The 26623-nt window shown below is 41.6% G+C and overlaps 1 protein-coding gene across 5 annotated transcripts in view; it reads right to left on the bottom strand.

Moving 5' to 3' along the window:
- Positions 1-6199: 6199 nt before the first annotated feature.
- Positions 6200-26623, bottom strand: part of HDX (highly divergent homeobox) — a 46577-nt gene continuing 26153 nt past the window's right edge. For 4 of the 5 annotated variants that reach the window (XM_033138364.1, XM_033138361.1, XM_033138365.1 and 1 more), the window contains 6 exons: positions 24966-25112; positions 18329-18536; positions 15358-15437; positions 15003-15080; positions 9011-9133; positions 6200-7420 (listed from right to left, as the gene is read on the bottom strand). In XM_033138364.1, coding sequence (XP_032994255.1) covers positions 7295-7420; positions 9011-9133; positions 15003-15080; positions 15358-15437; positions 18329-18536; positions 24966-25112 — 762 coding nt within the window. In that variant the 3' untranslated portion in view covers positions 6200-7294. The remainder of the gene's footprint in view (positions 7421-9010; positions 9134-15002; positions 15081-15357; positions 15438-18328; positions 18537-24965; positions 25113-26623) is intronic. The other variant, XM_033138363.1, reaches the window with a different exon arrangement.

Consider the following 26623-nt stretch of genomic DNA (forward strand, 5'->3'; position numbering starts at 1 on the left):
GAGTTTCGTAAGAGAAATTCAGTTTTGAAATCACACTAAATTTACAAAACTTACCCAAACTGGCCCAACGGACGTTATGTTAAAGATATATTCACTTCAACTTCGTTGGCACATTTTAATAGTATACGTGTGTGTGTGTGTGTGTGTGTGTGTGTGTATATATATATATATATATATATATATATATATATATATATATATACATACACAAAATACAGAAAAACCATCAGAAGCTTTCAAGATAAATTGAAGTCAAGTGTTATTACAGCAAACAAAAGAAAAAGAAATTGGGAGCTTTACAAGGGTAGCTTACGTACTGAGAATGCATTGACCATTTTGTGCTGGGACCACCTCCACAGCTGCTAGCAGCTTAACAATGAACAGAGTGAAGATTGTTCGCACTAAAGAGTTATACAATATGCTCATTTTTTTAAAAAAAAAACCAACCAAATTTGTTTTGCATATAACTAAATACGAAGTGATCCAGTTAATAACAGACAGCGGGGTAGGGAAAGGACGTGAAAGGTTTTGCATTTGAATATTCACCAACTCATATAAAAATGACATTATCTTTCTTCCAGCTGCAGTCTCCTGCTTTCCATGTACTGTACGCATAAGCAGGAGATAGTCCTCTGGCAGCAAGATTACAACAACACAAGGAGCTGAAAGGGCAAGGAGCTAATACTTGAATCTCTTTCCCTTGATCTTCTTACCCCAGGAAAAAGCATTTTCAACAGCTGGGAAGCACAGTGAATTGCTGACTCCTGCTCCTTTAGTTACTCAAAGCTTTGCTGCCTGCTTTCCATGCTGGGGGCAGGGGCTGAGGAGGGCAGAACAGACTTTCATTTCTGCACAGATGTGTCTCTTCCAAGCAAATGTTCAGTCAGCAGATTCCACGCACTCTCTGCCAGTGCCATAGTGATACATTTGCCAACACATGTGCCCCATGTTGTTGTGTTACAGGATGTTGGATATAGGTGTGTCTGAATTGTGCTCCTTTAAAACCAACCTCAAAACTTGGCGTTAGTTCAATGTTTCCTGCTATAGTTAAAATACAACCTTTGCAATGTCTGAGTCCCAATGAAACCAACTTAGGACCGAAGTCTTAAGGACCTCACCGTGGCATGTCTCGTTCAATTTCAACAGGCCTGAAGCACACCCACCTTTTTCTCAATTGTCTTGGGTGACTCTGACATACTGGGAGATCGCAAGCACTTCATTTTCAAGCACAGCCAGATAAAAGGCCAAAACCATAATACAGTCCAGCAAATGAAGGGCACTTCATGCTCCCTCTCTTGCTTAGAAAATATCATTATTTCATTCAACTGGTCAGTTCTTTTTAAACACCTGATCTAACTCCTCCAAATGTTCTAGGTGCGGAAGAGAACTAAATGCACTATTTTAGGAGGCTGTTCTATGAATACCTATGAATTTTATGCAGAGGAAAAGTGTCTGAGAGCCATTAAAAAAACTGCAAACCCTTTTTTCTTTCGGACTGAAAAGCTAATGTTACAATGGGTTGGCTTTTTTTTTAACAAGTCCCTTTTATATCACATATGCTACCTTTGACAACAAATTAAGCGCTAACCTACACATTGACATGGGTGGGCAGAGGCTTTCTGTGTTCTTCATAAAGCGCCAGTGAGTTTTGGTAGAACTACACTGGAACTATACTGTGCCCTCTTGGCTCTTTTTTTTTTAAGCTACAGGAATGTTGGGTGAGGCACAGCCAGTGCTGAGGGTGGGCTAGTTTGGGCCCAAGAGGTAGGCTGAGCCTATTGTACAGGCTAGAAAAGGGGAGCATTTAACAAGAGGAAAGTCTCTTCAACTGAAGAAAACTCCTATATATGGCAAGGGAGGAGACTACGGAGGAAGAAGTTGCTTTTTACCTGTTTCCTAACCAATTGGCATCTCCAGCTAAGAGGTTTCTATAGAGAAAGTAGTAGGAAGAGCTGGATAATTACAAAAGGTAGCGTTCGGTCTCATCGATAGTGTGGAATTAACTCCAGCCACCTGCAACAAACACTGGAACAGTTACTCCAAGAGAAAGATGGAGGTTTGAGAAATACTTGCAGCCACCAGCTTATTTAGCATATCTATTGCAGCTTTGAGGCACAATGTTGTGGGGAGATTGTACAATTCTGTTCACCTCAATGGAAACATTCCCAGCAATACTTTGCCTTAACAATACACTAATATTTCACAGTGGTTCTCTCTCTCTCTCTCTCTCTCTCTCTCTCTCTCTCTCTCTCTCTCTCTCTCACACACACACACACACACACACACACACACACCTATCAAACCAGCCATCAATTATTGTCATAGTGCTAACCATATTAGCAGAAGAAAAAATAGTTCAAATCTATAACAGTAGTTATCTGGCGAGTTGGCCAACATGTGGCCCTCCAAATGTTGCTGGATTCCACCTCCCATCACTCCTAATTCTTGAACATGCTGGCTGAGGATGGAGGGAGTTGGGAGTCTCAGGTCAGCCACCCCAGATATAGGCAATGTTCAAAAAAAAGGCTGGTGTGTGTTAGGAAGTGTCCATTGGCTGCAAGTCACTTATTGCCACAAGGTGGGAAATGCCACATTATAGTCTGGCATGGCCTCTAAGCAATGTCATCTTGCAGAGGTAGCATGTAGAAAATGGCATGTGGTTTGCTTAAGTACTGGGTTGTCATTGTTGTTTTAATGCATTAAACTGTTCCACATTCCAGGTGCAGCTAGGAAGCATTAAACTAGCATGTGCTGATTTGTCCAAGCTATTCTTCTTGCTATAGTCATCCAAATAAAACAGGATTTAAATTTATACCCCATCCATCCATAGTTAACATTAAGTCATGGGCAGGGGAGGATGTTCCCAAAGATTCTCCAATGAAAATCGAACATCAATACCTTCTCTGTGAAAGCACATAGTACAATGCCAAATATCAAAGACTATTCCAGTAGTCTAATAGTGTACGCACCTCAACCCTCATATAAACACCATCTGGATGAAATACGTTGGTTAGTGTGGTAAAGTCATCAGGTTCCTGCACATGGGGAAATCACCAAGGTAGAAAAGGTACTGTACACAGAAGTTAGTTCTCCGACTTACTCCCAGGTTAAGTGGGTGCAGAATAGCATGTCTTTGTGGATTAGTCTTCACATAATGCAAGGATCTAAAAAGTGGGCCACACTCAGATCATAATAGGATGCAGGTGGCATAGCTAGATGTTACCATTCTGGGTTTTTTAAAAGAGAGGGGGGGGGCAAAGAGAAAGTGTGCCAGCCACTCCTGCAGCTGTACAGAAAAGAAAAATACAGCAACTGCCAAGTGCCCTTATCCCATACACAAGCCGATTCCACCAAAATTCCATTTTAAAGAATGATAAAAAGGGAGTCCTGACTTCCCTAGTGTCTGATCACCTGGGTTCATGGTAAAGGTTCTAGTAAAAAGACAAGTCCCAGATCGAACCTGATGGGTCTGGTGCAGGGAACTTACAGCCCTCTGAGAATTAACTGGACTACAACTCCCATCCTGTCCCTGGACCATTGGCAGCAGCAAGGTGGGGCTGATGGGAGCTGGAGTCCAGCAGCATCTAGAGGGCCACAGGCTCTCCCCATAATGCCCGCTCTACTGAATATACACAGGCTAACAAATTCAAACAGGCTTATGATCCGCTGCAAATTAACCTGAGTGTAGAAGGCTGGCACAGACAGTTAAATAAATAAATAAATAAAATAGAAATAAATAAAAATGCATATTTGCATCACTTGAAGACTGCAAGACTCTACCAAACAGCTAATGCGGCTCAGTCACATCTATATAAAATACATTTTTGGGCTAAGTCAGGTCATACATTTCAGCTGTTGAGATTCCTGCATTGCGGGGGGTTGGACTAGATGACCTTGGATCCTTCCGACTCCAAGATTCCATGACATCAAGAAGTGCACAAGAATATGCAAATGAGGCCCCCAAAATGTTAAGATTTAAGTCTTGCAGAGTTATATTCAAATCCCACCCAAGCCCTTAAACACACTGGCTGTGTTGTGCGTGTAAAACTGGAACAAATGTCTTACTGTCAAGGGTTCTTGAGGGAAGGAATACAGTTCCCTTGCACAAGGGAAGTGCATCATTAAATGATTGATAAAACAATAAAAATTGATGCAGGACAATTGTCCAGGACAATCACAAGGGATGTGCCTAAGCAATATTCAAGTTCTCACATTTTACTTCTAGCCACGTAAAATGTGAGTCCGCTTGGGGAAACCTGGGCACCTAAGTGGGAGGTAGTTAAAAGTACAGAAAACCAAATTTTTGATTGAAATGTTAGCAGATTATGGGTTCTTCAGAGATATGCCTTGCCTTTCTACTCACACCCATTCACTTGTATTCTACGATGACCATTAGAAAGCTAGGGCAGAAAAAAGCAATCAACTGCCAACAATCAACAGGTTGTAAACCAATGTTATCCATACTCAGAGCAGACCCATTGAAATGAATGGCTACTGAGGGCCATTAATGGCAATGGCTCCCGTTCCAAGTATGACTTAAGTCAGATACAACCCAATGGCTATAGCGAGCAGTGCATTTCGCTAAGCAGCCCTAAGCATTGCATTTGTGCTAAACTGTAGTAAGTGGAACAAAAAGGTTTCCAGCATCAAGATACTGTGCAGGTCCATTCGGTCTTGTATAGATCCTTTCCACACTATCTAATGGCACACAATCAAAATCTGTGCTCTCTGAAAGGACTTTGACTTGTGTGACACAAAATAACTGCAGGGTTCGGCAATATGTGCCTGCTGTACTACTTCTCCCATTTCCTTTTCCCCATTATTGTCCAAGCATCCTCCTTTCTCTGCCTCCCTCTTCCACCATTGCTGCCCACTACACTTCTTCCTCTTCCCTATCATTCCCACTCTCTTCATTTTTTTTTTAAATTGAAAGTACTTTTCTGGTGGATTTTACTCCTCACACCAGAAGCTGTGCCCGTGACATGACTACAAGAGAATGCAAGGGGGTGGGTGGGGATATACAACATGTCCTTGGGAAGAGATTTAAAAGCTTCCTGAGAATCTCAACTTTCATTTTTAAGCAGCAGGTTTCTAGCCATATTGCTGCAAACAAAGCTGTGCTAAAAACACTCTGTGGGTAATGCCTCCTGAAATCACAGAACCCAGAGGAATGGCTGAATGAGGTTTCCAATGGGCATGGGGAAGTGGGGATGGGGGCTTCAATGTCCTGAATACTTCCCTGCCCCTCCTCAGAATGAAGCAAATCAGAGAAATAGCAGAACTGTGTCAAATAAGAGAAATCAGGATATTCTGTACAGGTCCAAGGAATACATCCTTTTTTTGGCATGGAATTTTTAATTCTTGGGTGCAGAACAGTATCCTATATATTTTTAGTGCGGAGTAAAAACATCTGTGATCATAGCCGAGTCAATTAGAACTATCATCCAGGGAGGCAATTAGTCATTAGCCTCCCCACCTTGGGACACAGAGCTATTGCCCTTGGATAAAAAGTCAAGTCGTAACACCTCTTCTCTCTTTGCCACTAAAATTGTATTCTTGAGATGGGGAAAGAATTGTTTTTCTATTGAAGCTGTTTCCCCTTGCCATTTCAAGCTAGGACCAAAGCAGTTGAAAGGGAGGGAGGGAAGCAGAGCTGCACGTTGAGGCTGTGATAGACAGAGTGAAGGAGGCTAGCAATGATGTGCAAGGTTACTTTGGGAGCAGGATAACAGCTCTTTCACACCAAGTTTTGTTATTGAATCAGAGAAATAATAAAATGTGTCTTTTTAAAGGAGTAATGGCATCCCAGAGAGCAAACCATACATCTTTCTTGGCAATAGGGGGAAAAAAGTATCTAACACTTTCAACATCCAATTAAAGATCTAACATATGCAACTGTAGATAAAAATTCTGGAAGTGGTTAAACAGACTCAGTCCTAAGAGCTGAGGAAAATAGTGATGTGTGTGTGTGTTGGGTATATCAAAACTCATTATTTTGAACACTTGGTGCACATCAAGATTTCGACCCACGCAACAGATACGGGTGACTAAAATGCATTTGTCACCAAGCTCAGTTCTGCATGGGCTTGTATTTGCCTAACAAGGTGAAATAAATGACTTCCAAGTCAGGAACATATAAAAGTGTTTTTAAGTTGCTGATCTGTATGCCACAGCCAATTCACAAGTCAGTGTTGTTGATATTGGGGGGGGGGGGAATCTAGGCTAATTCATATTTGAATTGAGCAGCTGCTCTAAATAGCAATGCCAGGGAGTACTTCCATTGGTAACATCATTTATCAACAGTTCTCTCAGTCCTCAGGTTCCCAAGCTCTCCCCCCGTCTGTTGATTCTGTGTCTTAACCAAGGAGAAGGCTCTCCTGTGAACTACAAAAGCATCTTCTGGGCAGCCTTCAGCTGAGGCTTGGTCATGTAAATAAGCTACAGAAGTCAAATGCAAATTCTGGATTTTTGTACATGCTTTCCTTTGTGACTTCTCCAGTGTTATTGCCACACACTCTCACTATGTACCATGGAAGAGAGTTTTGGGGCTTCTGGAAATGGTTGCTTTTCCCAGCATTTGGGCATTCCTTTAAAAAAAAAGCCAACTACTTTTGTTCAGGATTTCCATCTGCCACTATGCACAATACAATTTACTGAAATCAATTAAGATAGCTAGCTTTACTCTTCCAATAATTTTTCAGGCATTGGAGATAGGTGGAGAAGAGAGAAGAAGCAATGATTCGCTGTTAAGTACAATTGCAAGCTTCTTTAGCTTGATCCCTTGTTTGGAATCACCATCGTCGTTTTAGTGAGGGCCCAACTTTTATTCACTCATCTCCTGAAGGCCTTAATTTCCAGTGACCTGCTAACCTACCTGAGGAGGGGCAAGGGAGCGAAGGCATTGAACAGGACTAGTGGGCTAGGTTAGGAAATTATGGTTGAATTGTTAGTATAATTCACAACTTTCCCTCCATTCTTACTTATTGCCCTGCTCAGAGGAGGGCTTTGTTACCGACGCAGGTCAGTAATGAATAAAAAGGTACAATAACCAAGGCATAGATGCTAGAACCATAGTGTATTTTTCTCAAGTAGCTTTCACATTCACCAAAAAAAACAAAAAAAACAAAATTATGAATTTGTCGCTACCACCTACCTCCCCCAGTTAATGAGGCTGCTAATGTCCCTTCCCACCTCCACCCCTACCCCCCACCTTCATATTCAAGGGTACTGGCCAACAAAATGCAATTTGTTCAAAACATACAGATTAGGCAAGTACATTGCATTGCATCAAAGATCACAAACTGTCCGAGGCGTTTTTCTCGGATGAAGACGACAAGCTGAACGAGGTATCATCAGGTTCCGGAAATGAATGATTGAAATCCACCTCTTCTAATTCTGGAGGCAAGTCTGCCAGAAGTGCCTGAATTAGAATACAAAATATAAATAAATGAGAAGCTGCAACAGCCTCTGGTGGACTAGCGGAGATCACAGCAACTGCTTCATAGTGCTACCATTCCACAGAGCAACTGCTGGATGAAACCCCAAACAAGAGAACTGCACACTGCAAAGTTTTCTTGCAGGGCCTCAGTAGTTGTTTTCAATGGCTAATGTAAGCTGCCCAAATACTGTGGTATAAATTTATTAAATAAGCCTCTTAACAATTAGGTACTTTAATCATGTTAGAAATATAATTCAATTAGATCATGCAGGTTTTACTATCTAAAAATGTTGTCAGAGGGGTAGCTGTACTAATCTCCTGCAGCCAGTGGTATTTTTCTAGAAAAAGAGGTGCCAAACAGCTCCCTTGTTCTCTTAGAATGGCAATGGCGCCTACCAGAGAGGTGACAGAACTGAGTTCTGGCTGAAAAGAAAAGTCCTGTTTGCAGTAAAGGCGACAAAAAGCCTTGCCTTAAACATGCTCATGGCATGCTTGTTTGAAAATAATGTAGTTCTGTTGGTGGAGCTTATTTCTATGTTAACTGTATAGTCATACCTTGGAAGCTGAACGGAATCCATTCCAGAAGTCTGTTCAACTTCCAAAACATTCGGAAAACAAAACTTGGCATCTGATTGGCTGCGGAAGTCCTGTCGGACATTCGGCTTCCTAAAATAGTTTGCAAACCAGAACAGCCACTTCCAGCTTTGTGGCATCCAAGAGCCAAAACGTTCGAGAACTAAGCTTTTTGAAAACCAAGGTATGACTGTACAGAGGAGCAGACTGCATAGGTACCATAGTTCCTTTGCAATGAACCCTTATCAGAATGCTTAGGTTTAGCCTGCCTGACTATAAAATATTTTTCATAACAATTAAAAATTATTGCTCTCTCTCTCTCTCTTTTCCTCCCTGAGGGTATTCAGCTAGGGAGGAGCAGTGAGAAAGTGAGTTACATTTATAGCTTTTTATAACAATTTCTATTTCCTACCCCAAACAATAAAGTCTGCCCATGTGAGAGAACCACTGCACCTATCTTTCTGATATTTGGCAGGCTTCATTCACTCAGCAAGGGTGATCATGCCTGAAACTTGTACCCAATTCTGGCAGGAAAGAAAAAAAGAGAGTTCAACGATTCCTTGCATAAAAACCCTGGCACGGATCTGCCTGAAATTTTGCAAGTGTATTTCACTCAGGATATGCTCTCTTATTTCATCCATCTATGTGAAAAGGAAAAAAAAAATAGTATAGAGGTTTGTAGGTTTCTCAATTAGTCAATGGGAACAAAAATGAGCTTCATATTTACGGATCAGATTCAGACTCAAACAAAAAATTAAATCAGAATGGCATCGAGTGGATCCGAAGCAGACTGGACTGCTTCCAAGTGCTACAGAGTGTTTGTTGTGGGGGAGGAAGGGAAAGGAGAATGTTAGCCGCTTTGAGACTCCTTCGGGTAGTGAAAAGCAGGATATGAAATCCAAACTCTTCTTCTTCTTCTACAGATACAAGGCAAAATTTGTGGTCACTGCACACCTCTATAAAATAAGATCTTCTCTGCTGTTTACACTTTCGTCTTACCTGCTGCTGTTCTTTATCATCCATTTTGATAGCAAGTACCAAACGCCTAGTGAAAGCCTGTAGCTCCAAATATTTCTTCTTTTCATGCTCCAGATCTTCTTCAACGAACCTTACTTCTTGGGTCTAATCAGATAGGGGGGGGAAAGTTACATATATATGCACAACTCCAAAGATCATCTTCAGCTTCTGAGTACAATGAACCAAATTGTTCCCTTTGTTAATCATATGCAGAGCAGACTCACTGAAATTAAAGGACTAACTCAGGCTATTCAGTTCCAAGTCAGATTGAGATGAATAAAACCCCTAGCTGTTTCTTTGGTTTTTTAAAAAGGAGATTATGTTGCAAATACATGGTAATAATTGAATGGAGTTCTACTTGAAAATTTGAAAGTACACAAGGAACAGTATCAACAATGGGCAAAAATCTAGAGAGAATGCTTAACAGATATTCTCTACCTGAGGCTACCAAAGTGTCTAGTCTAATCAGGTCTGCTTGAGTTCAGGTTCCAAAACCCTGTTCAGGTAAGTAGGGAACAGGTTAGCACCCATGATTGGAGAGGAGAAAGAGCTCTCGGGATTCGTACCAAGTATCTTCTGCCTAGTGAACAGAGCTGTACTTCCAGCCTGCTTCAGCCCATGCTCCCAGTCAAACTACAGCCCCAGTTGTTTATTGCAGAGCCCCTAATTTGGAGCAAGGGCCAGTATCACTGGGCACCTGCCAAGGCACTACTGCCAATCGGTAGAGCTTTCTGGCTTTGCTGCTCCTTCTTGTGATTGCCACTTGTCCACCTGCCCTCTCTGAAGGCATGCACAGCGACTTAGAAGGAGCCCATCTCTGTCTCTATGGGAAGATGGCACCAATCAGGCCCTGGAGGGGAGGAAAGAGCAGCAAGACTGGCAAGGAGCAGATACAGCCCACTCAAGGAGAAGACTGATGATTGAGGGAAAGCAGCATTCAGAGCCTCAAGCCAGCAAGAACCAACAAGAATGGACTGTGTGGGTAAAATCACCACCAGGTCAGACACTGCCCTGCACTCCATAATAACTGCAACTTTTACAACCAGAAGTGTGAATGGCTTCACACTAGGGAATGGTGATGGGAGCTCCAGCAAGTCCAGAGGAGTGAGGAGTAGCTAAGTTGATGGCCCTTTTTGCTCCCTGCAAATTTCCATTTCTCCTCTTCATTGGCCTGCAGATTAAGCCTGCAGTGCTTCCACCACCACCTCCCCACCTCCAGTTCCCTTATCACAGGGGAGTGATACAAGGATGACATTCCACAAGGCTCATTCAACAAACACTGCTGTGAGTACGACACTAGAAATATTGCACAGGTATCCACTGCGATTCCTCTTAAGAGGGCTTGATTGGGGCGGTCCCCTGCCCCCTTTAAAAGATGTGAGCTTTCCTAAATGAAAGGTGTGAAGAAAGACAGTGCGCAGAAAAACATTTCAGCAAGCATGAATGATTTCTCTTTCCTCATTTGTGAGGATGACTTGCAAATTAGAACTCCACAGTGTTCTTTCTGAGCAAATATATTTTGAAGGCAGAGCAGTCGTGTGACAGGGGGAAGTTCAGCACTGGGCTATGAAAGGATTGATTGTTACATTCCTCATTTAATACAACAGGGAGGAAATATAAAAAGGGAACATTTTAAAACAAAGAACAGATCAAATCTGGACAAATAAAGTATGTCAAGAGCATACATTTGTCTTGTTTACACATACAGCCAAGTAGTTGCAGCCAAGTAGAACATTCTCACCAAAGGTTTGCCACAGTGGCTAATAAGATGGCCATAAGCAGGACCTGAAAGTTACACACACACACACACACACACACACACACACGGCATTCAGTGGTATTATGCCAAAAAATGTCTCCTGCACTTTTTTTTGACAATTCTCTATCAACTAATGATTGATAAAATTGCATTTGAATATTATTAAAGGGGACAGAAAATGTCAGTGAAAATTTCTTATGTGTCAGGTGGAAGCTTTTTGTTGTCCTTAATTTACTTTTATGGTGTCCAAGTGGTGGTCTGAATTCCCTTCTTCCCATCTATGGGTCATCTCTTTGATGATCTGTATGCACTCTTCAGCCTTCCTGGGTGCCTGCATGGCCCCAGTTTGCTTTCCTGTAAGCATATGAAGCTGGGGAAGCTGCCTACTGTCTACCTGACAGCTGTTCACTGTTTTGTTTTTAAATGAAGTCTTTTTACTATTTAAAGAAATCAGTGTGGAGTTTGTTTTTTAATACCAAAAGGAAGAACTTCCCTTAAAAATGAAAGCAGTGGATGCCTCCTTGGCTTCCCATGCTGCAATTAAAGCTCAGGGAAATATGTCATGAGGTTAACTTCTCCCACAGGGCTTTTTCAGGCAACTGGAGAGGCTGCAGAAATATTTAATGAAAAGGAAAAATACATGTATACTATCCACGACCACCTTTCTATGCTGTAGATACTGAAATTATAAAGAAATCCTAAATCTCCCAAGAGGCAGAAAAATAGGAACCCCTTTCATAGGGGATGAAAACTTTCGTCAAACTGGATATCAGTACTGCATTCTGATTCAGTGGCATACATCCCATGAATATGGGGGCTCCATACAGACATCAGAAGATATATTAACAGGGAGGGATTTTCCCACATCTCTCCAGCTTCTCATTATTTGCTATGGTTGGAGTATTTAAATACCATACAATATTCAGTGAAGAAAGATTGTAATTTGGTAGATTGGTTTGCTGTTGTTATTTTATTCCACAATTATGCATTGCTTTGTCTTTGACAAAAAAATCAATAAAACCTTTTTTAAGACATCAGAACAAATACCTGATGACAGACCTAGTCTCTATGAATATGTCTACTCTCCTTTTAAAGCCACCGACATGAGTGGCCATCAATGGAGTGTTGGATTTCATGTATTAATTTTGCATTGTGTTAAGAATATTCTGAAGGTTACAAGCCTGATGCTTGTTATCCTTACGTTTGAAAGGCAATGACTTTTTCAAGTTCAAATAAAGGATGGTGTTAACTGCCCTTATAGCCCAGTCCTACAGCTGCCTGCAAATGGCTGTTGCCTCAGCCACCTTTTAACTAGTAGTGCTAAGCAAGTCAGCATCCTTAATTGGCATACTGTGGTTTGCTCTGGGTTGAGGACTCCGGAATCACAGAACTGTAGTGTTGGAAGGGACCACAAGGGTCATCGATAGTCTAATCCCCTGCAATGCAGGAATCTTTCACCCAATGTGGGGCTCAAACCCCCGAACCCTGAGATTAAGAGCCTCATAACCTACCAACTAACCTATCCCTTATAAACTTGGCACTTACATTTCTGATTAACTACTAGCACACAATGATGCATCACTGAACTTGTGCAAAAAACAAGTTGGTGGTTCACAGTCCTAATGAAATGGATAGAAATGTCTTAAGTCCTTCACTGTAGCCATTACTCTAGCCTTTTCAACAACAAATAAAAACACTCATCCTATTCCAGGGCACATCTGAATCGTGCCAAGCGTAACAATAATACGACTTATAACATCACAGAAATGCAAGGCTGCAACACCAGGTCCCATTCAGGAGTTGCCTTGCAGGGCAGACAACAGGAATGGGCAAAACGAATTCTGAAAAATGCTTAAATTTTACTTGATATGCTGAGTTCATTCCAGTGAGGAAACCACTGGAAACATATTGCTCTGAATTGAAAGAGCTATTTCACTCATGGACTTTATCTATTAGAGGTTTGCCCATGACCCCTAAGCACTGTAAGGCACCTTTGATGGCTTGAGGGATGCTGCTGTCCATAACTTTTATTGTAATAAAATATCTATTTATACTTTTTTCAAGAATCAAAATTAAATGAATGCCATTTTAACTATCAAACAACTTTTTAAAAAACCAAATCTGTCATAGGGGTTCCAATGAATTCTTTTTGAAGTCCTAACTGGAAATAAAGTTAATCATCAATTTCAAAGTGACTCCTGTTTAGAAATTTCTAACTAAAATTTCTCTCTGGGCTATGAGGAAGCCCAGAGGTGGTGGTGGTGGGGAGAGAACAAAGACAAATCAGAAAGCAAAAAATGCCCTAATGAAATACTGAGCTCATCCTAAATAATGGGAGGGGGTCCAGTGTACCCCAACAGTATTAACACATTTTAAAAACAAAAACAGCAAATAAAGAATCAGTGTTGCAGTTTTAAACCCTACAGAGCTCTGTAGGGAATATGCTGATTTATTTATTTTTTACAAAACCAGAAAACCCTACTGCAGAGCTCTTGAAATGGTATAACCACAAAAAAGTTGGAGGAAAGGCAAATTAGTTTCCCTAGCCTAGTTTAAGAAGCTGCTGGAGATCAAATAGACTCCAGTTAGCATAGGTGTTTTCTAGTTTTCATTTAGGAGTAAAGCAAACTGCAATAGCTTCACAATTTAAATGTGTTTTGTTTTTGTTTGTTTGTTTTTTAAAAGAGAAGGGTGGGCTGGGGGCAGCGATAAACCACCACTGGACAACTTGCCCCTTAACTGAGGAAAACAGACAGTACAAAGTGGCTTTCAAATCAGCTGCCGTGGGGTCCACAGAAAGCTGGGGGGGGGGTTTAAAAAGCTTATCCAATTTCTCACTAGCTAAAAAAGCTTGTGGGGCACCTATGAAAGCAAACATGAATATTTATGCAAAGGGACTATGTTACCAAGAAGCCCACATATCAAAACATAATAAAAAAAATCAACAAACAGGGTTTTGTAGGACATACTGTCACAACAAGACATTCAGTATTGTGACAAGTGACATTAAGAAAAGGTCATTTCCACATACACACACATTCATTCAGCACTGCTCTTATCCTGAAGGCAGAGTCCAGAAATTAATGCATGGACATCAATTATGCACACATTGTGTGTGCTTTAAAGACATTACTCATTTCAGTGTAGGTAAGGTTCTAGTAGAAAATACATATTTTATTCCAACACCAACATAAATTTGTTTGAGGGTGTCTGAATTGAAAGTAAGCCACCCCCAATTCTTATGTACACATGTAACCTTTCACAATTTTGGCAAAAAACAGTTGTCACAGTTTCCAACTGCTTTTGCTCATATAGCATCAAAAGCAAATGTTCAGCTGTAATCTGCAAGCTGCTGAAATTGGAACAGCCGTCTGTCTTCAAAGCAATCAGCAGCCTCTTCCTAAACATTGGGTCTTGCGCCATCTGCCTGCGAGCATGCAATAATATCCCCACAAACTTCAATGCATCCTCACGACATTGCACTGTTTTAGTTGGCAATATTCCCCTTCCTCATCACATACCCACCCTCAAGTTCCTGCGCACTGTACGTTTTAGGATAGAGACATTAAGCAGAAATGGGTTGCCTCAAAAGGTTAATGGGTCACACACTGTTTGGTAATAATGGTACAGCAGAATTGTTGTATTGTGCGAGTGAAATAAATTCCTTATCTCTCTCCCTTCTATTACCAGCTCACCAGTGTTAAGGCAAAAATGAAAATAGATTAGTTTTCATTTTGCAGAATGCCCCATGTGTAATGGGTTGTGTCCTACTCAGACGTTAAGTTAGCCACGTCCATTAATTCCAATGGGTCTACTCTGACATTGGATACATAAAAAATAGGTTGTTCCATATTGTGCCTAAGTTTATAATAAAGATAGTTTAAAATAAACTGTATTTTAGTTGGCTCATCAATTCCTATGTTAGTTTTTTCAGTTGCCCCAAAGAAAGCTGCCTTCAACTGAAGAATGTTGGGCTTTCAGTATTTTGTAAAAAAACAAAAAAAAACCTGTTATCATTTAAGAGTTTGATTTTTTAAGTAAACATTTGATGTCTTGTGTCCTTCTTTGCTTCTTCTGAATCTCTTCCGAACTAATTCTGTCCTTTCAGGGTCCTATTTTGATTCCTTGAACAAAGCCTGCACTTTGGGTTGAAGCTGATTAATCATCTTTCTATTTGTAAACAAATGTTAGCTGTTTTCTACAGGAGTTACTTACTTTGAATTCCAGAAGACAACTCAATTGTTCTATTTCACTTATCATACCATCTTCTTCATCGTCTATGATTTGTATTGTCTGAAAAGGCAAATGGTGCTTTTCATTTTGAAATCAAAAAGGTACTGACATATGATTAGAACATCAGATGCCCCTGCATCTTTTGGGTTGTTTTTAACCAAGTGAGAGGTTTTCAGGGTGTGACTCTGTGCACATCATAGTTTCTGCATTTGCATAAAAGAGCCTTGAATATAGAACCTACCAGAAAACCACTGGAAAAATCTGTAGCCCTTTATACATCAGCCCATCAGAGTAACTGGATTTAATCAAACTATTAAGTTTTAGGAAACATCCGTACCCCATTTATGTCAGTTACAGTAGCCTGGTCCTCTTCTCTGTGGCCAGTGTCTTCATTCTGAAGAACTTCACTTTGTTCTTCTACAGAAATGAAACAAAATATGTGTTTCTAGAATAAATTCCTGAATTTATAAGGTGTCAAGCAATCCACACCTTAAAGAGAGAGAAAATAATGCTGCCCATTTCACACACACCATAGCTTATAGTAACGATCTGTTCTCCAAATACAACCTCTGCTGTCTATTAATTTACACAATCAGAAGAAATAACCTTAACTAAAGAGGTTCTGGACTATTAAGTGGTCATATTCTGAAGCTAACATTGTTAGAAACTGTAATAATCTTACAATCTATAGTCCAGCTATAAGAAGCACTATGTCATCACCATGGGATGGTAAACGAATTTCATTTTAAGGATTATCTGCATCAAAGCACATTACTCAATCCAAACAGTAGCCAAGTCCCACCAAAATTCAAGTACACAAGACAGATAAAACAGTGAATACTGAATGGCAGATCCATTGTATGTCTTAGGAGTCCCAGTGGTGTCTCTCTAAGTTAGGGGTGGGGATTGTATTCTGCCATGGACAACCTTCCAGGGCTGTGTTCAGGTGTGGATGGGGTCAGAGGTAAAAGGGGCAGGGCAGTGGATATATTTACAGCGGGCTACACTCGTCACACAAAGATTTCTATACATACACATACTTCAGACATTAATTAGAGTTAAAGGACGCATTATGGCAAGGTAAGAATACTTGAGCTTTGTGCAGGGATGGCAAGGTGGTGGCCTAGAGAGAGTTCCAAGGGCCTGACAGTAAGGCCTGGAGGACCACATCTGGCCCATGGTCCAGCGGTTCTCCTCTGATTGAACAAGTTTCGAGCTTTGTGTGTGTATGGATAATAACCAAGCCTCTTTTTATTCTGCTCCTAATAAATTCTGTATTTATCCTGCAGCTGTGTGGGGTATTGATTACAATCATCTTCTTCCTGCCTCTCCCTGGCAGCTCCATCTCATAAGTGTCAGAGTGCCAGACCCAATTAATATTAAGGCAGCTTTTCACTTGACTCACAGAGTGTTCTGACTATTTCTCTATTGTCCTGTTTGAGGAGTTGCTTCCTTCACCCCAAGGCAGAGAAGATCTGCAGACTTTGTTAACTTACTTGGCTTTCAGTCATCTTCAACTAATTCTATGTTGTTATCTTATTCTTTTTATAATTGAAATTCTGACAAACCCATCACAAGTTTGCTCCCAACAGTTCTCGGGTTTTTCAGCCACTTTCTCAGCAAGTTGTTCAAACAAAACAATAAGATCAAGCCTGGCATACAAATCTGCAAATGTGTCTATTTTTTTTTGAAGTTCAGAAGCCAAAGTCTTTGTTGGTTTGCTCTAGTCAGAAACACCAGGAGCAATTAGCTGAACTTGTAAAGCTAGTAAAATGTGTAACTGCAAGTTCACTCCTAACTAAGTAAGTTGTTGGTTCTTCCGTTTTGTAACACTGCATCAAAATCAATGCTATTGTGGCTCTACCACCTGCTATGTAGTCAAGTTTGAATTACAGTTGCCATTTCACTTGAGCAAGGAACTGGCTTTTTTGTTAAGGGGTCACTGTCATACCCCTTTCCTCCTGAAAGGCCAGCCACCCTATTACACAGCTGGCCCTGCTTGTTGCTCAACTGATTAATGGGAGATGTTCAAAAATACTAATACTGAGCACCACCCTGACTGGGACTGGTTTTAACACTAGGGATGGGGCTTGAAGAGGCAGACATTTTCTAAACATCTTCCCATGTGACAGGCACTTTGATGCCTCTTCTTTGAGTAAACTAATATCTCGAGGTGGGATGGGGGAAAGCCACCTACACAAACCACACTGCAGTTACCAGTGCTTTTCTTCTAGAAAAAAAGGTTCCAGTACTGTGTACCCTTGAGTAACCCCAGAAAAAAAGCACTGGCAGTTACCATTCTTAATCACACCCTCATAAATCTGGAAAAACTAATGAGGATGCACAGAATCTACCAAGCAGCTAGCTTTATTCTACATCCTCCTGGCAACAACAATGTATTCAATCCAGAGAGGTGCCTGAACAATCCTCTCTGACCCTGAGGGACAAACCGCATTCATTGTGACTTGAAGATCCAGCTCGCACTCCTTGACATGTGGTTTTTGTAAATGTGTACAATGGCACTTTGCCTTCCACATGCAATATGAGCCTCGTTTCAACTGAGCGCACGTTTTCTTCTAGAAAATCCTGCTTTCTCCACTTCTAACTTTCAGCTGTGTTTTCAGTTGGCAAAGTGTTATAGCTCAGTGGTATGCCCAGTAGCAGTCAGAGGTGTAAGCAAAGGTGAGGAGCCATTTTGCACTTGGCTTCTGAATGGCAAGCATGACTGAGGCAGGAGCACAGCAAGGGGAGCTGAATGCAGCACATGCAAGCAGTGAAGTCAATCCAACACTTCTGCCATCATCCCCACCAAACAACAGGCTCTCTATGCCTCATCCATCCCCCACTCAGTAAGCAGCAGCAGTGCTTGCTATCTGCAAGTCAGGTGCTCAAGACCACACTGCCTTCACTGCCCAACTGACTACTACAAGGTATGCCATTTGCTTTGTGTGCAAAAGGTCCCAAGTTCAATCCCGGGCATCTCCAGGTGGGACTGGGAAAACCCCATCTGAAACTCTGGAGAGCTGCTGCCAGTCAACATAGCCTATGAGGTAGGTGGGGGGCCAATGGTCTGACGCTTTATAAGGCTGCTTCCTTATCTTTTGAGGACTTCCCAGGGCTAAAGGAAAACTTTGTAATCCTGAACATATTTAGATTTAGCCCCAAGTAAATGCATTTAGGATCCAAATGCTAGTTACTTCCTGGGAGTAGCTTTGGGGTAAAGGGAGGCAACATTAAGGCAACATTCAGACTATTAGGATAAGATTGAACAGAAATAACAATATAATACTAGTGACAAGTTTGAATACCTTGTGAGCTTCCTTCTGATAAACATATTGAAACTTCATCATTCCTGTCATTATCATCTCCAACATCTGTCGAAGCATCATCTTCTGGAATGGTTATTGATCTACTGCTGGAATCAGATTGATTGGGGAAAAGAGCAGGGCCACCTAGAGGTGGGAGGACTTCAATTCCCATTAGACGATATTTTCGTCTTCGATTCCCAATCCAAGTCTTGTAATGAGAAGCAGACATGGAGAACATCAGAAGTTGTAACTAATTCTGTATAATAGTATAACTTTGTGTTAATGGAAATTTTACTTCTGTATGCACGCTACTGTATTTCCTTGTAGCTTTTTTTAAATTAAAAAATCAATAAAAATTATACTAAAAGAAGAAGTTATAATTGATTCAGAAGTTGGAATGTAAAGGGGAAAAGCCCTGAGATCTCCAAGTCTAGGAGACCACAACCTCCCTGCATAAAGCAACTGGAAACAGTCTGCCTACTGTTTTCCTGGCACTAAAGAGCAGGTAGAGGTTCCCCAAAGATACAAGGCAGCAGCAAGAGTCCAAATTGGAGCATATGACCCTAGTGTGGTGTCAACTCTACTGGCTCCCCATTTACTTCTGGGCCCAATTCGAAGTGCAGATATTGACCTTTAAAGCCCTAAGCAGCCTGGAAATAGAATATTTTAACAGGACTGGGGAACTGCTAGCCTTCTGGTTGGTGGGATACAATTTCCATCATCCCTGACCATTAGATATGCTGCCTGGGAGTTATGGCATTTCAAGCCAACATAATCTAGAGGGCCTCAAATTCCACATTCGTCTTAAGGACTGCCTCCTTCCACAGGAGCCTACATGCTCTGATAGATCTTCAGCTGAGGTCCTGGATCCATGCCCCTGTTATCTGATATGCTAAAAAATGATAATGCAGAGATGGAAAAAGTTCAGAAAAGGGCAACCAAAATTATCAAGGAAATGGAGCAACTCCCCTATGAGGAAAGGCAGCAGAGTTTGGAAACTTTTGGAGAAAAGGTAAGTAAGAGAGGCAAGTAATAGAAGTTTATAAAATAATGCATGGCATGGAGAGTGGACAGAGAAAAGTTTTTTCTCCATCCCTTTAACATTAGAACTTATGGACATCCAATGAAGCTAAATGTTGGAAGATTTGTGAAAGATAAAAGAAAGTACTTCTTCACAAGATACATAAAGTATGGAACTCACTCCCACAGTGATGGCCACCAACCTATACAGCTTTAGAAAATAATTTGACAAATTCATGGCAATCAATGGCTACTAGCTGTGATGGCTATTATCTGTCTCCACAGTTGATGGTAGTAATGCTTCTGAATATTGGTTGCTGGAAACCATAGTAGGAGAAAGTAATCTTGTGCTCAGGTCCTGCTTGAGGACTGGGTTGGTCCATAGGCATCGGGTGGCCACTGTGAGAAGAGGATGCTGGACTAGATTGGCCATTAGCTTGATCCAATAGGCTCTTCTTATGTTCTCATAAAGTAAGGCTGGCGAATATGTGGGATAAGATCTTTCTGAACACCACATCTAGGCTTTGGAACTCTCTTCCCCTGGGTGCTTGCTTGGTTCCTCACCCCATCTCTTATAAAGACCCCTCTTGGGGGGCTTCTGGGGAGTATATAGCATCATTTGAATACTATTGTGTCCTTGTTGGTTGCTTGCCAGCCACTTAGATGGTCACTGATATAGACCTCATCACAATGTTTCCATGAGATGGCCAATCCTCTGCATGGTTATAGCTAATCAACATACATAGCTACATCTCACTGGACAGAACCGGGGCACTGCGGACAGCAAGTGGGGGAGCTGTATGTCTAAAAGCTCTTCCTCTCACAATCTCCTTGCTCTTTTCTTGCATGACAGAATGGCACTAATAAAAATATATAGCACCTGCTCTCTTTTAAATATTTAACCTCAGTAAACCAACAACTTAAAAGCTATGCTTTATTTAGTTGTTTTCCATTTTTAGAAATGGTGAACTATGGTGAGGCATTACTGCACCCTCAACAGATCAGTGAAATACTAAGTCAAAAACACAAGGGCTCATGAGTTGCTTCTTCAGCTGGAAAGTCAACTGCTTCAACAAATCAAAGTTGTTTTGTGTGTTTTAAAAACAAAACAGAACAAAACCCCATATGCTTGTATTAATTGTTGATTAAATTAAACTGCACTTGCCAGAGACCTACTTAGTCTTTTTGAAAAGATAGTATTTCCATTATGGCAATGTTTAATTGAGCTCTTGCAGAATGAAAAGGAAGTGGTGGGAGTGGTGAACTACAAATAAAACATTGCTAAAGAAGTACCTTAGTCCTGGGGAGGAAAGTATGTAAAATTTAGGTATCAAGAGGCAGAAAAAAAGAAATGACATCATCATGTCTCTTTTCTCACAAATTCACTATGGCTGAAACAGTTGTTTAGAAATTCTCTGTCCAGAAAAATCTTGCCTCCTTCCTAGATAGTTGTGCAGCAAGGGGCTTCAGAATAGGAGCCTAGTAACTGCACTGGTATTTCCACCCTAGCCTAACAATGCCCAACTCTGGAGCTCTTGTTGGGGCCAAATGGCTCATTAACTACGGTACTTTCTCCTTTCTACCCTACCATCCTCACCACCATGCCTAGACCCTAGATCTATCCATGTGATGCTTCTGCAAGTCAGCTGAGAATCTGGCCAGATCACACAAGGCTCCTGTATGTTGGCTACCACATTCCTACATCATAGCTGCTTTTCAGGTCACCGTCCTCAGCCCCTCTAAAGCACACTAGTTATTATAGCATAGTTTCCATGAAGCTGAAGTAACCTTCCAGGTCTGGAAGAGGTATCTTGGAAGATGAATCTCATTTCTTTTCTTTTCTTTTTTGATAGTTGCAAGCTTGGTGGATCAGGGGAATTCTGTGGACACAGTGTATCTTGATTTTAGTAAGGCTTTTGACAAAGTCCCCCATGATATTTTTGAAGAAAAGCTGGTAAAATATGGACTGGACGAAATAACTGTTAGATGGATTTGTTGCTGGTTGACTGACCAACTCACTAACGGTTCCTTGTGATCCTGAAAAAAAGTGACAAGAGGGGTGCCGTGGGGTTTTATTCTGGGTCCGTTGTTTGACATCTTTATAAAAGACTTGAATGAAGTAATTGAGGGGATGCTCATCAAATGTGCAGACGACACCAAACTGGAAGAGGTAGCCTATGCTGTGGAAGACAGAACTGAGATTCCAGAGGACCTCAACAGATTGGAATGGCTAAAAACTTTTAAAAACTAAAGAGAGAGAGAGAATTTCAATGGAGGAAAATTCAGGTTCTAAACTTAGGCAGGAAGAACCAGCTGCACAAATATAAGATGAGAACCACCTGGATTGCCAGTAGTACATGTGAAAACGATATAGGGTGGACCACACTCTTAATGAGTCGAAAGATGTAGCAGCAAAAAAAGGAGGCTGCATTAACAGAAGTATAGTGTCCAGATCACATCTGGAGTCCTGTGTCCAGTCTCGAGCTCCACAATTTAAGGAGGATATTGACAAGCTGGAATGTGTGGAGGAGGGCAACCAAGATGGATCAAGGGTTCGGAAACTAAGCCTTATGAGGAACAATTGAGAGGACGGCATACATTTAGCCTGGTGAAGAGGAGACCAAGAGGAGACATGACAGCCATCTCATAATATCTCAAGGGCTCCTGCATGGAGGATGGAGCCAGCTTGTTTTCTTCTGCTTTGGAGGGTAGGAACTGAACTAGTGGCATCAAGTTATGAAAGAGGAGATCCCAACATAACACCGGGAAGAACTTTCTGACAGTAAGATCTGTTAAAACAGTGGAACAGACTTCCACAAGAAGTGGTGGACTGTATTTCCTTTGATGTGTTTAAGAAAAAGTTGGATGTCCATCTGTCATGTATGATCTAGTTGAGATTCCTGCATTGCAAGGGCTCAGACTAGGTGATCTTCAGGATCCGTTCCAACTCTACAATCCTATGATTCTATCATATGCTAGCTGCTGAGGTGCCAGTCCCTGGCAGGCCCTACCACTGATGCATGCTCTTTCTACGCTTTCCTGAAAAATACTGGGTGCTTTACAGTGAAGGTCTGAAGTTTAGCATGTCACTCCGAAGTACTGTGGGAAATTAACAGCAGCAGCTCCCAGATATCAGCAGGAGCCACCCAGCATTCCCTGGTATGCTGCTGCCAGGCACTAGCAGCTATGTCTGCCAGCCAGACACTTTGCCAAGGACCCCCTACACCTTGCCCTATAAGGACACCAGTTAAAGTGGTCAGCAGACATCTTTTGACAACTGCTGCTCTGGCAACATAATCAACTTTGTAGTAGAACAGCCATTTCTTTTTCCCTGAAAAGTTTCTTAATGGTTAAATGGGCCAGATCCTTATGTCTCCCACACCACCCCAAGCCAACGTATCTTTATTTGCCCCACACCCACATAGCAGGCAGGTGAGTCTTGGCTGAAATGGCTTCATAAGCCAGCAGGTGAGTCTAACTAGGTTCACAGGCCAGGGGCTACCACCTTTGCATTTGCATATTTTCTGCCCTCAATTTCTGTTAACCACTATTCCCAGCTGGGCACCATCTTATTGCTAATTGGTTGGCACCTAGAATCTGCACCATTTTCCAAAGTGCTGATTCGACAACTTTCAACTGACTGTAGAGACTGCAAGTATTACAAGACCAAAAATCACTTTTGCAGTGTTTGACCTGCATCAGTTGTTTCACACATGCAAACCACTAGCTGAAACATAATCACTGATTAAGGAGTGTGCAGGTCTTTGCTATCATTTCTGGAGATTCAGAAGACAGTCAAATTTGATATTAATAGTTCTGCATAAGGAATGACTAACCAAAGAGAAACTAATTAAGTTTCCCAGTGGTCAGGAGATGGAATTTCAACTATCTACCACTCCTTTCCCCCCACATCTAGCCACCTGTAGACCAATTACACTGAAGTTACACAATTTAAAGTACCCTAAGGACCACCTTCGCCCACAGGTGCCCCTCCTACACTTGGTTCAACATCTGAGGTCCTACTTCATGTCTCTCCTCCAACTGAGGTTCATCAGCTGAGAAAGAGGAGCAACACATTTTCAGTTGTGGCAGTGCCTGCCCTATGGAGGCTGTCACTGCATGCGTTCCGGCACCTGGTGGAAACCTGGCTCTTTACAGGCCTTTTGAGAGAAGCTACTGAACATCTGTTCTGCCTGCTTATTTTCTTGTAACACTTTATCATGTTGCTTTCTATTGCATGGATTACATGTACAGGCAATCTGGGTTGTGCACTTGCATGAAATCGTGTGCAATTGAAACACCCCATTCCATCCTGCTCTCACCTCATTCAGCCCACAACTTGTCCCTACCCCGCCCCCGTTCCGCCCTTTTAGTGACATCTTATAATGTTTCCAGGTCACTTCCGGGTTCGGCGCTGTGCGTGTGCGCAATCGCGCACATATCTGTTGCGCCTAAAATGATGGTTGCATGTCTCTCCATCCTTTTGTGTGCTCTGAGTTCCCCTAGTGGAAGGAAAGAAGGGCAGAAATTTCTAAAATAAACACTGACATTTAAGTCCCACTGAGCGCAGTGGGCTAAGTAGGCCTGGATATCAGTTATCTCTACTTCACCGAGTTAGACCAGGCTGTTACTCTCCCTAACATGCTCCTCCCTACACACCTTTAGGATATGCTAATATTTCCCCAAGTATTTTCCCTCTTTTGAAATTTCAACAACGCAGAATGAAACACTGCAAAATATGTTTACCTGCTCTGCATACTTCATTTTGGTAACAAAATCTGGGTTTTCCTGCTTCAGTATTGGGGGAAGAGGGGGCGGGCAGAGAAAGGACACAGAATACTGTACATAAATTCCTTAATATTAATGTTGTTTGGAAATATATATTTTGGGGGAAATGCTTCTATCTGCTTTAGCTAATTTTCACCAATTTGTTATTTTAAAGATAATGATGAGTATAATAATCATCATTATCATCATCACCACTGTAAGACAACAAGATAAAGTGGTTAGGGTGTTGAAGTAGAACTGTGGAAGATTTTGATTCTGATTCCTACTCAGCCATTAAGCTCACTGTTGGACCAGTCAGCATACCAAGCAGAAGTCTTTTACAACTCAAGGTGAGTGGCAATGAACATAGGACCAAACACATGCAAAGGATTACTCCCAACACAGAACTGTGTTTCTCCCTTAGCAAAATAACGTAATATAACATAACATAACATACTCAGCTCCCAACACAGAAATGTATTGCTCCCTTACAAAAAAAAAAAAAAAACTCAGCTCCCTTCTGCTTCACAAGGAGCTTTTATATTTTGACTAACTGCACAAGTTATTCCTTTTCAGTTCCGCAGAAAGCCTTTGCTTGTTTTAAAATCCCAGTCCAACTGGGCTGTCAAACATGCAGCTCGTGCTGCCAATTGATAAAAGTCTCACCTGAGGGATTTTAACTATAAATAGACAGGAAACAGAGCAAGAGAGCACTTCCTAACGTGGCCATTCATTATGTAACACGTGCAGTCTATTTCAGTCTACCTCATGTAATTTTTTATTTTTTTAAAAAAAGCTTTCATCTAGGCTATTTTCTGCAACCAGAAACGGGAGGACTGGAGGTTCTTACCCGTACTATTTCACAGTCAACATTTAACTCCGCAGCGACTGCTTCAATTTTCTCCCTGCAAATCGCACCAAGGCTCGTCATGCCCCTGTCCCAGTATCTCTTAAGGGTAGCTATATCCCGGTCACTGAATTGTGTACGGTCCTGCAGCTGTAAATCAAGCACACACTTTATTTTTTTAATTAAGTACTAGAAAGAAGACAACAATTGAAAATGAAGGTGTTCCACATGGTGTTGCAAAGTCAAAAATTAAAGCCCAGTTCCTAACTCTTCAAACCGATAAAGCTTGCACTTGGTTTCATTCATAACATTATTTTAACAAAGAAATCTCCTTTGAATGAAAGGAAAAGGACCATGTAGGTTAGGCTGGTGATACAAGCACATGCCTGGTCACTTGCAGGAGATAAATATGGCTACATTTATCTGGAAAAGCATAGCTCTCCTCCTCACCATGCAGGTTGAGGGGGGGAGCATAATAACTCCATTGGTTATTGGCTGCAAAGCCAACTTGCACAATATAAAACAGGGGTGAGGAGCCTGTGGCCCTCCATATGTTGCTGGACTACAACTCCCACCATCCCTGTCTACTGGACATGTCGGCTGGGGCTGACTGGAATTGGAGTCTATCTGAAGGGTTACAGGTTCCCCCATCTGGATATAAAATGCACTATTAAAAAAGGAACTTGGGGGGGGGGGAGGTTAATCTCCGATCACGAAACACCAGCCCCAAATAAGAAGCATTATACCACCCACCCAAGTGGCTCAGGGTTGGACTTTGGCAAACTTGAGAAGGAAGAAGACTCCAAAACTGAGGAACAGCCAGCAGGGCACCTCGCTATGCAAAATGATTTTTAAGTGACATGGTGACTTTCACCAACCAAGAATTAGGAAGCAGGTGGTTAAAAAAAGAAATCCATGTAAACAAGCTCCTTGACTGAAGATTTCAATTTGCCCTTTAAAGCACCACTGTCTGCTAAATCATTCACATCTTGCCTGGCCTTAAATTCATCAGTCATGTTATACAGATTCTGAAGGACAGGTTGTCAGACGGTTTTCTGGCAAAGAACTTCAATTAATACACTATAAAAAGCAGCCCTTGTGGCTAAGTAGAGGCTGCCTCTCTGTCAGGCTCAAGATTACATATGGTTTCTCATGTGTGAAGGTCAACATTTGTTTCTTTTCAACATTGGATGGCCTGCAAACAGCACTGACTCTTTTGAAGGGCTTCCTTTCCCTGTCCCCATACCCTGAATACTAAGCAGCATATAAATACAGTGGTACCTCTGGTTATGTACTTAATTCGTTCCGGAGGTCCATTCTTAACCTGAAACTGTTCTTAACCTGAAGCACCACTTTAGCTAATGGGGCCTCCCGCTGCCGCTGCACCACCAGAGCACAATTTCTGTTCCTATCATGAAGCAAAGTTCTTAACCTGAAGCGTTATTTCTGGGTTAGCAGAGTATGTAACCTGAAGCGTATGTAACCCGAGGTACCACTGTATCTGAAATAAAGAATAAATACACCTTCTAAGCACAACGCAAAAATATCTCTTATGCCACAGCATAGGCAATGTTGTGCGGAAGGTAATGCTCACAATTATTTAACCAAAGCTGAGGATTATTTAGCTTCACTTGCATCACAACTAGGAGAAAACAGAGGCA

This window comes from Lacerta agilis, chromosome Z (assembly GCF_009819535.1).
Source record: "Lacerta agilis isolate rLacAgi1 chromosome Z, rLacAgi1.pri, whole genome shotgun sequence".
Taxonomy (NCBI): domain Eukaryota; kingdom Metazoa; phylum Chordata; class Lepidosauria; order Squamata; family Lacertidae; genus Lacerta; species Lacerta agilis.